The 11,287-nt window shown below is 39.2% G+C and overlaps 1 protein-coding gene across 6 annotated transcripts in view; it reads right to left on the bottom strand.

Moving 5' to 3' along the window:
* SPHKAP (SPHK1 interactor, AKAP domain containing) overlaps positions 1–4,654 on the bottom strand; it is a 152,522-nt gene extending 147,868 nt beyond the window's left edge. For all 6 annotated transcript variants that reach the window (XM_021074882.1, XM_021074884.1, XM_021074881.1 and 3 more), the window contains exon 1: positions 4,246–4,654. In XM_021074882.1, coding sequence (XP_020930541.1) covers positions 4,246–4,277 — 32 coding nt within the window. In that variant the 5' untranslated portion in view covers positions 4,278–4,654. The remainder of the gene's footprint in view (positions 1–4,245) is intronic.

Below are 11,287 nucleotides of genomic sequence, written 5' to 3' on the forward strand. Positions count from 1 at the left end.
AAAAGTAAATGTACTCTTGAACTGCTGGAACTGAAACCAGATAATCTTTCAGTAAAAACTTAATGACAGAAGACCTTAGTCTAGTTTACAGTACTGCGTTGTTCGCTCCATTAAGAAAATACAGTTTGTTTGTTTGTTTGTTTTCCCCTAGAACTAAGATTCTTAGTCTAGTTTACAGTACTGGGTTGTTTGCTCCATTAAGAAAATAGGGTTGGTTTGTTTTTTTTTTTTTCCCTAGAACTAAGATTCTTAGAGACAAAATACTGATTCTGATAGTCTTTAGTTAAATATTGCTATGTTAAACTTAGGTCTGGTTAAAATAAGCTGATAGGAAATTTAGAACAAACTATCTATTTTTCAAAAGTCCATCTTTAGTGATAAGATAATCACTCAGGAAATCATTCAGAATGCCATGTAACAGCATCATCATTGAATTAGAATTCAGTAAGTCAAAGAGAACAAACAGAAAAAAAATTATAAAAAATGCAAGTGATTTCAAAAATAAGGAAAGTTTTCTTTTTTAAATTTCAAATTCAAACTTAGATCTGGTCAAGTGACAAATTATTTCTGTTTGCAAAAATGGTATTTGCAGCATTTGTTGGCTTTAAAGGATGATTTGCTTTAAGGCTGCCCCCACTTTTGTTTGCCCAAACTGTACTAGACTCTCTCCTCTTCCATCTCCACTTAAAGTGTGGATTTGCAATCAATTACCAAAAAGAAAACTGAATTTGAAATCAGAAGAACTTTGCGCATGACCTAGCTCTGCTGCATACTCATGTGTGGGTTTTTAAATCTCATTGTTTTCTTCATTTAATTTATTTTTGCTTCAAATTTTTCAATAAGGGAGTGGAGAGAATTATATTTGTCATAATCGACTTACAGGGATGTCATGATCAAATAATTTAAGGCATGAGATAACGCTTGCTAAAATACAGTTTTACTATCTACACACTAGCTACCAAATAAGTGAGACTGACTTTCCTCCATCAGAGGTGACTGCTGTATTGTAGTACAATGTACTATAGCCATAGAACACACTGGATGAGTCTTGGATTCCATTCTGTGACCTGAGCAGATCAAACTTTTTGTAAGAGAAATAACTAAAGAAACTCTACCAAAACTTGGGGATTCCCATTGTGGTGCAGCAGAAAAAAATCTGACTAGTATCCATGAGGATGGGTGTTCAATCCCTAGCCTCGTTCAGTGAGTTAAGGATCCAGCATGGCCATGAGCTGCCATGTAGGTTGAAGTCATGGCTTGGATCTGGCATTGCTATGGCTGTGGCCAATGCCAGCTCCAATTCGACCCCTAGCCTGAGAACTTCCATGTGCCTCAGGTGCAGCCCTAGAAAAAAAAAAAAAAAAAAAGAATCTCTGCCAAAGCTTTTGGATCTAAAAATGACAACAAAAACCCTCTTTTTCTTTTTTCTTTCTTTTTTTGTTACTTGAATTGGACTATTAGTCAGAGAACACTTGGGTTCTCTAAGCAACCGACACAGGAACATTTGATCTCTTCACAGCTTAGTTTCCTTATTCAAGACATCTTCCAGCTTTGATAAATAGTGATTTTAAGAAATCTGTAATGGAACCCACATAACATTGCACATTTAAGATGAAAATATTCAAAGTAAAATTGAAGCTTGCTTGGAAGTAAGATGGTATAATACAATAAAGCAAAAAAACCCATAAGCAATACCTTTTTAAAAAGCCATGCTTCAAAATTTTTAAAGTATATGAATCAAATAAAATTACAAGATCAACCTCCACAGAATACTGTCTGATTAAAGTTCCAGTCATTTTACACCTTTGATTCACTGAAAATTTTAAGATCTAAATAAAAGCCAACAAAAAATATTCTTGAATTAACCTGATATATTACAAAATTATTTTTCTTTGTCCAGTTGTTAAACAGTGTCTTAAATCACTTTATAATCCTTAAGAGAAGCAGTAATTTATAATCACAAGCTTAATTTTATTAGATGCTGAAAACATTTCAGATTTAGACCATGCAAATCTTGATTGATAACGATTTGATTTTTCCCCTCGGGATTGCCATTTCTTGAAAAACTTATACAGAGTATCCAGTCAATTACTTAAATTTCAAAGTTTTGTGGCCAAGTGGTGCAACGAATATGCTATTTCTATACACTGTTTTAAAATTCTAGTTCACTTCTTACATATCAAAACTTGTGACTTTCAATTAAATATTATAGAAATAAAATTTTATTTCTTGTAGTCAAAGAAATACAGGATAAATTTAACTGAATATTTTATATGAATAAGGATGCTAATAAAATAGCTGAATTATTACACTGATTAGTGGAAATGTGTCATGTCTTGGTGAATAAACAGTAATATTCGAAAGGCTTAATTTGCTGCAGCTGATGTAAATTCTATATTAACATTTTTACAGGCCACTGCAAGATACAAGATTGCATTCCTGTTGGTTTGCTCTTTAAAAGGTCACTGTACAGTACTGTAATAGAAATAATTCTAAGGAGTTATTTGTATAATGTGTTTCTAATATTTTAGATAATGTCTCAGCTTTCGAATAGGTACATAATCCTGATTCAGGCAGGGCAGTATTGTTCAGCAAAACTGGGCTTTAAAGGCAAGCAATCTCATATTGAAAATGTTTCTACTGGAATGTTGGGACCACACAGCTCACAATTAAAACTCTAAAAACCCGGAGCAGTAGAATAGATGGAGTAGAAAGTGAATCCCCAGTTTGCTTGACTTTCAAATGCCTCACACTTTCTCCTAAAAATAAGTGACTATATATATGTAAAGTTTTAAAAAGCCTCCCTTCTGTTCTTACTGTCCCTTTCATGCAGTAGGACAGAATGGAATGACAGAATGGTTTGACTACGGCTCCACAGTTAGCAGCTTCAGACCACGCTTAGAAACCTTTTTCGAGCTCTTTGCTAGCTCCCAGGAAAGGGATGCTTAATAAGAAAATGCCTGTGGAGCTGGGAAAGCTCGATTTCCTTACGGAATAGAAATACTTCAAGGCTCTAGATGGCAGCCTTCAACACGTTTAAAAAACAGTGTCCATCCTCCTCTCGCACCCCCACTCCACTCCCCCGCCATCTCGGTTACTCGGCGGCGATGTAGTGCCAGCTCCGTGCGTGCTTCAGCCTGTGGATGTTGGATGTAGGCTCTCTCCAAGAATTCGAGCTTCAACAGTTTATCCCAGGGCCTAAATGTTTGCTTAGGGAGAAGAGGAAGATCCACACTAAGCCACTTTTGCCCAGGAGAGGCGGGGCTGGGCGGGTGGCACTGAGACCACGCACCCAGCGAGCAGCAACCGCCACCACTCTGTGTGGACGCCCCGCAGGGAGCACAAAGAGCCTCAAACCCAGCTGGCCCAGCCCAACCAGCGCGACACTTTCAATTCACCCCTGGGATTTATGCTGGTAGAGATATGAAAATGTGTTACTTACATTCGCAAAGACTGAGTTGGAAGGAGCGCGCAGCCAGCCGGGTCAGGGAGGAGAGGGGAGGAAAAGCAAATCCCGGAAAACATGTTGCTCCCACCTGGCAACGTCCAAGGTGGAGTCCCCGACCTCCCAGCTCGGGAACCCCAGGACTGGGGAGGAGTCAGGGAAGGACCCGCGAAGCCAGAGATGCTAAGGAGGAACTCGCAGCCCGGCAGGGGTGTGCGGGCAGCTGAGGCAGGTGGGACTGGGCGGAGAGAGGTCCGAGGTCCCCGTCCTGTGCAGTCCAGGTGTCGTTCGGGGGTTGGGGGCGATCGCTTCCCCCTCTACCTTTCTACTCCAGCAATGCAAACATTTGCCCGGGTCAAGAGGAACGGGATGCAGGGGTACTTTATTCTAGTCCTGTTGCTCCCTCTTTTCATCCCTGCCTCGGAAAGGGTCTCCCCACAAGGCGAGAAGCCTCTCCAGGCTAAGTCCACAGAAAGTCCAGCTCTGGGCTTCCCCCCCGGACTGAGCAGACCCCGATCCCCGGCTCCAGAGGGGGGCGCGAGCTGTCCCCCACCCCGTGCTACTCCGGCGCGCAGGTTCACCCAGCATCGCTCTCTGTGGGGCAGTTGACAAGGGACCACGATCTCCCGAGAGCTCCTCGCAGAGCAGCCCGGGGACTTAACTGTAAGGGCAGAGTCCTCCGTCTCCTTGGGAGGCCGGAGCGGACGGCCGCGCCCCCAGGGCAAGTTCTTGAGCGAGCCGGTGCGGAGAACGGAGTTTGACGGGCATTAGGTAGGGCAAAGGGGAGAAGCGGATCTTACCTTGGTACGGAGAGCAGGGAGTTGCCATCCATTGTCCACGGGGGCTCTGAGAAAGAAGACGGAAAGTGCGGGCGAAGGACTGGAAGTCTCGGAGGAGCGGACTGGATTATCAGGGCGCGGAAACCGATGCGCGCGGGGTGGGAGGCACGCAAACTGGGACAATCGCGGCGCGGTGATGGGGGAGCTGCGCTCCTCCCAAGCAGGGAAGCGTTGCACCCGGCGACCAGTCTCCACCCCGTGGTCCCCTCTGATCTTGCAAGAGCGCTTGGCCAAGGATACAGCCTTTCTACCCAGCTCCTGCCCGCCTCCAAGGCAGCCCCAGTCTTAATTGCCAGAGGCTGCTACTGAGTTCTCCCAGCCTCTCCTGATTTCCAGCAGAGGTGACTCCGACAGAATTTCTCTCTCCCCGCCCCGAAGCCCTGTCCCCTCCCCTCTCTTTCTCTATCTAGTAGTGCAACCTGAGCCCTGAAATTGTTCACCCATTTCCCACATTCCCGCTCTCCTGGCAGTGCCCATATTCCCCACTGGTCAGTGCACCACACCTTTGGCTGCCTCTCTCAATTGTATTTTTATTTGTTTTCTGCCATGTAATGGTTCATCACTCAGAGCAATGCTCTTTGACCTACCGACTATTTTTCCTTTACTTGGACTTAACTTTCCTGGATTGGATTCTTACAATTCTTCATCGAACTTATTTTGCTTAATTTCGACTCATGCAATAGCTCTACAGTTAGAAGCCTGGGTGCACATAGAGATTTCAAAACCTGTGTCGGTGGTCATCCATCAGAGGCCAGCACCCAGGACCTGGAAGGAAGGGCTGTCATAAAAATCTGTAAATGTCTGCTGCTTCACTGGCTCCTTGAGCAAAAATAACACTTGCTTTAAGAGGGGAGACATTAATATTAGCAAATAGGAGTTCCCCTTGTGGCTTGACTGTTAAGAATCTGACTAGTATCCGTGAGGATGTGGGTTTGATTCTTGGCCTCACTCGGTGGCTAAGGATTCGGTGTTGCCCTGAGCTGTGGTGTAGGTTGGCAGCTGCAGCTCTGATCAGACTCCTAGCCTAGGAACTTCAATATGTCCCTGGTGCAGCCCTAAAAAAAAAAAAAAAAAAAAAAAAGAAAAGGAAAGGAAAAAAAAAATGTTAGCAAATGACTAGTAAGATGATGGTGTTGACTCTGATCCCTTTCCATTCAATAAAAAACAAAATTAAAGAAAACCATAGGACTTCCGCAAATGTGAAGATGGAGGACATGCATTTGGCCCTATTCTTCCTGATGACCACAGATAAAAACTCTGAAGATTGCAAAACAAGCATCTGAAGACAGAAAGGTGGACAGAAGAAGACTCAAGGAGTGACATGGTAATGAGTTCCTGGGGTTTTCTTTTTGCCTCAAATATCCCAGACTTGGAGGCGAAGAAGCTCACAAACCAGAAGTGTCCATGGGTACAGACAAAAAAGAGACTTCTTCTCTTTAGCCAAAGGACCAGGAGAGGGACAGCCCAGCAAGAGAGAAAATTTGCAGAAAATAACAGCTCCACTCTGCCAGAACACCAAAGAAAAAAAATCCTGTGGCCAAATCCATGCCATTAAAGACCAAGGGAGGCACTTAGATCCTACCATTTCTAGGCTATTAGGAGCTATCTCAAACCCAGCCACCCCCACCTCCCTCATCCCCCGCCCAGGGAAAGCTGAGTAGGGAGCCAGGACTTTCACCTCCTGCAGGAAGCATCAGCCCTCCCTCCCTGCCTTGATGTCACAGGAGCCTATATTTTCCTACTGCATGGCAGCAGTGTGTCCCTCCCCAGCTCTGTACGGGAGGAGAGCAAGAGGAAGAAAAATGGAGAGTCAGAACTTCCCCCACTGCCTAGAATGAATGAAGCTACATGGGAAGTGATAACTAAGCAGTCATATGAAGCATATGAACACAGAAAGGTGGACAGAAGAAGACTGACAAGTTGGAGACCTTGGGACTCAAGGAATGACATGGTAATGAGTTCCTGGGGTTTTCTTTTTGCATCATATATCCCAGACTTGGAGGCAAAGAAGCTCACAAACCAATGCCATTTGCAGCAACATGGATGGAACTAGAGAATCTCATACTGAGTGAAATGAGCCAGAAAGACAAAGACAAATACCATATGATATCACTTATAACTGGAATCTAATATCCAGCACAAATGAACATCTCCACAGAAAAGAAAATCATGGACTTGGAGAAAAAACTTGTGGCTGCCTGATGGGAGGGGGAGGGAGAGGGAGGGATCGGGAGCTTGGGCTTATCAGACACAACTTAGAATAGATTTACAAGGAGATCCTGCTGAGCAGCATTGAGAACTTTGTCTAGATACTCATGTTGCAACAGAACAAAGGGTGGGGGAAAAAAAAAAGAAGCTCACAAACCAGAAGTGTCCAGGGTTCCCAGTGAGGGAGGCATCAGTGGAGGTCTAGTGAGGAGACTGAACTCCAAACCATACCTAGTGATAAGGGGGACAGTGCTCCCCTCAGGTGTCTAGGGAAGCCACAGGGGGGCCCAAACTTCTACCTGCCCTTGTCTACCTCCCTGCCTGTTCCTTTACCCTATGGGACAGTGTTGAGAGATACTAACAAAAGTGAATGAGATTCAGAGTCTCTTAACATAGTACCCTAAATGTGCAGGCTCATTTACTTATCCTAGCAATAACAAGGAAGATTTCAAACAGAATTTTAAAGATCAATAAACTAAGATGACAAGGATATCACAAATTATCCAACTAAGATATTAAAGTAGTCATAATAAAAATGCAATTAAAACCACACGTGAAAATAAATGGAGAAGAAGGAAGGAAGAAAGAAAGGAAGGAAAAAAGGAAGCCTTAAGTAAATAGAAGGCATAAAGAAAAAGTGGACATTTTTAGAACTGGAAAATATAGTAATTAAAATACAACACTAATTGGGTGATTTCAACATCATAACAGAGTGAATGGAGGAGAAAAATTGGTGAGCTGAATGTAGAAAATGTAAATTATCCAATCTGAACAAAAGAGAGAATATATATTAAAAGAAAAGAACAGAGTTCCAAGAAAATATGAAGAAATAATAGCTTAAAAAAATCCCTAAATTTGGCAAAAGACTTAAAGCTATAGAGAAGCTAGAGAAGAAGGCAAGAAGAATCCAAAAATAATAAACACCAATAAATCCACACAGAGATTCATCATAGTTAAATATCTAAAAATTAAAGACAAGGTCAGAATACTGAAAGTAAGACAAGGACAAAACCTGAAAGTAATTGTAGAGAAGCATCACCTTACCATAAGGGAGAACACTACAAAAAACAGCAGCTTTCTCATCAGAAACCATGGAGGCAAGAAGTAAGTGATGCAAAATGTTTAAAGTGTTGAGGAAAAGAAATATATACACAGAATCCAGTATCCAGTGAAAGTATTCTTCAAAAATGAAGGTGAAATCAAGACATTCTCAGGTGAAGAAAAACTAAGAAAATTTGTTCTCAGTAGACTTACCCTGAAAGAATGCTTAAAGGCATTTCTCCAAACTGATAAGAAAGTGTAAGGAATCTGGGAATATCAGGAAAAACAAGACAAAACATGGTAAGTGGTAACATGATAAAAACATAGGTTTCCTTTCTTCTCTTGAATTTTCTAATGCATATTTGTTGATCAAAGCAAAAATTATGTTGTCTACTGTGCTTCTAAATTTATGTAAAGGAAATAGTTAAGATAAATATTTTAAACAGGGGAGAAAATAAAGGGACCCAAGAGGCATGAGTTTTCTACACTTTGCTCAAACTGGTAAATTAATACCACTAGAAGACTTTAATGTTAGGTGTGTAAAAGGCAAGGAATAAATAACTCACTAAGAAAACTTATACAAATAGAAATGCTCAAAATATTATGGATAAATCAAATTAAAACAAATAATGTTAAGTAAGCCACAGTAAGGTAAAGAAAATAGAAACAAAAAATTGAAAACAAATAAAAAACCAAAAAATTCAGTTTTAAGCTCTAGTGTATCAATGATTACATTAAATTTAAATGGCCTAAATACAACAATTAAAAGACAAAAATTAGCAGAGTAGATTAAAAACACGACTCAAGTGTATGCTATATATAAGAAATTAATTTCAAACATAGCTTTATGAGAAAGTTGTAAATAAAAGTATGGGAAAAATATATCATGCTAATATTATTTTAAAAAAAGCATAAATGGCTTTATTAATATGATATAGTAGACCTCAGAGCAAAGAAAATTACTAGAGATAGAGATTACACAATGATAAAAAGATCCATCTAAGAAGAAGACATAGATAATCTGTGTACATGCCAAAAACAAAGATGCAAAACATGTGAAGCCACAAACACATAGAAGAGATGGAAAAAATAGATGTCTACAATTATAGTTCCACACTATAACCACTCTTTCTCAATAGCTGATAAAACAACCAGACAGAAAATCATCAAGCATATGGAAGGACTTAACAATGCCATAAACCAACAGGATCCAATGAAAATTTATAAAGCACTCCACCTAAAAACAGCAGAATATGTGTATTTTTTTTTCAAGTGTTCATGAAACCTATACCAAGATAGGCCTGAAGCACAAAGCAAAACTCAACAAATACAAAAGAATTGAAATCATACACAGTGTGTTCCCTAACCAAAACAGAAACCCTCCTACATTGTTAGTGGGAATGTAAATTGGTACAACCACTATGGAAAACAGTATGGATATACCTCAGAAAACTATCCCACTCCTGGGCATATATCCAGACAAAACTTTCGCTGAAAAAGTTACATGCACCTGTATGTTCATTGCAGCACTATTTACAATAGCCAAGACATGGAAACTACCAAAATGGCCATCAACAGATGAATGGATTAGGAAAATGTGGTATATATACATAATGGAGTACTACTAGGCCATAAAAAAGGAAAAAATAATGCCATTTACAGCAACATGGATAGAACTGGAAACCCTCATACCAAGTGAAGTAAGTCAGAAAGAGAAAGACACCATGTGACATCACTTATATGTGGAATCAAAAATATGGCACAAACGACTTATCTACAGAAGAGAAAGATCATGGACATGTATGACAGACTTATGTTTGCCAGGGGGAAGGGAAGGGAGTGGAATGGATTGGGAGTCTGGGGTTAGCAGGTGAACTCTTGCATTTGGAGTGGACTGGCAATGAGATCCTGATGTATAGCACAGGGAATTATATATCTAATTACTTGTGATGGAACCTGATGGAGGATAATGTGAAAAAAGAATATATATATATATATATATATATATATATATATATATATATACATATTTATGGCTGGATCATTTTACTGTACAGCAGAAATTGAGAGAATATTGTAAATCCATCATAATAAAAAATTAAAAATTAAAAAAATAGCATGATAAAAAACAAAAAGAAAGATGAGAGGAAAATATCCCAACCCTTAAAAGCTAAACCAGAGTTGTAAATAATCCTTAAAGATGAAATCTCAAGGAAAATTTAAAAACACAATGAATCCAATAAAGATAAAGTTACAACATATCAAAATTTGAGGGACATGATTTGCCAGATCTGATGGAAAAATTTATCATGTATGTATTAGAAAAGTGTAAAATTCTCAAATCAATACTCTAAGCTCTCACTTCAAGCACTCAGCAAACAGAAGAGCAGAATAAGCCTAGATCAAGAAAAAGGATGGAAATAATAAAGGTAAGAGAGTAAATTGATGAAATTGAAAGAAAAAATAGAAAAAAAAATCGAGAAAACAAAGAATTGCCTCTTTGAAAAGGTCAATAAATTTGACAAACTTTTAGTAAGACAGACCAGAACAAAAATGGAAAGGGTAAAAATTACCAATACCAGTCATGGAATATGGAATATCACCGTAGATACAGCAATTATCAAAAGATTAGTATGGAAACAGTATAAAAAACTCTGCACACATACATTTGACCTCTAGATAAAATTAACTAACTCCCCAAAAAACATAGACTATGCATTATGGGTTGAATTATGTCCTTCCAAAAAGGTATGTTGAGGTGCTAACCCCAGTATTACAATATGCGAATTTATTGGGAAATAGGGTCTTTGCAGATTTAAGCAAGTCATGGACATTGGTGTATGTAAGTGTATATATGTGTACATATATATGTGTATACACACACAATGGAATATTATGAAGCCATACAAAGAATGAAATTATGCCATTTGCAGCAACATGGGTGGACCCAGAGATTATCATACCAAGTGAAGTAAATCAGACAGAGAAAGACAAATATCATATGATATCACTTACATGTGGAATCTAAAAAAGACAAATTATTTACAAAACAGAAGATTCACAGTCTTCGAAAAAAAACTTATGGTTACCAAAGGAGAAGGGTGGGGGAAGGGATGGATTAGGGGTTTGAGACTGGCATATGCACACTAATTTAAAGGAATGGATGATCAATAGGGACCTGTTATATAGCACAGGAAAATCTACAGAATATTCTGTGTTAACCTGTATGGGAATGGATATGTGTATATGTAGAACTCAATCACTTTGTTGTAAAGCAGAATTTAACAACATTGTAAATCAACAATACTTCAAGAAAAATTAAAAAAAATAACCTATGGCTAACACGGTGCTTAATAATGAGAGACTAAATTGCCTCTCCCTAAAATAAAAACAAGGTACAGATGACAACTCTTGCCATACTTATTAATATAGCACTGAAAAGTCCAGCCAGTGCAATAGGCAGGAAAAGGAAATAAAAGACATATGGTTTGGAGAGGAAGAAATAAAACTGCTCCTCCTTGTAGAATACCTAATTGTCTATATAAAAAATCCCAAGGAATCTTTAACAATAATTGTTTAAAAGCCTAGAGATAAAAAACTTGCAAGTTTGCAGAATACAAGGCCAATATGCAGGAATCTATTTTATTTCTATTTACTGGTAATGAGCAAATAGATATTGAAATTAAAAGTAAAATGCCATTTAAATCTACTTAAAAATTGGAACACTTAACTGTAACTCTCACAAAACATATAC

The sequence above is a fragment of the Sus scrofa genome, chromosome 15, assembly GCF_000003025.6.
Source record: "Sus scrofa isolate TJ Tabasco breed Duroc chromosome 15, Sscrofa11.1, whole genome shotgun sequence".
NCBI classification, from domain to species: Eukaryota; Metazoa; Chordata; class Mammalia; order Artiodactyla; family Suidae; genus Sus; species Sus scrofa.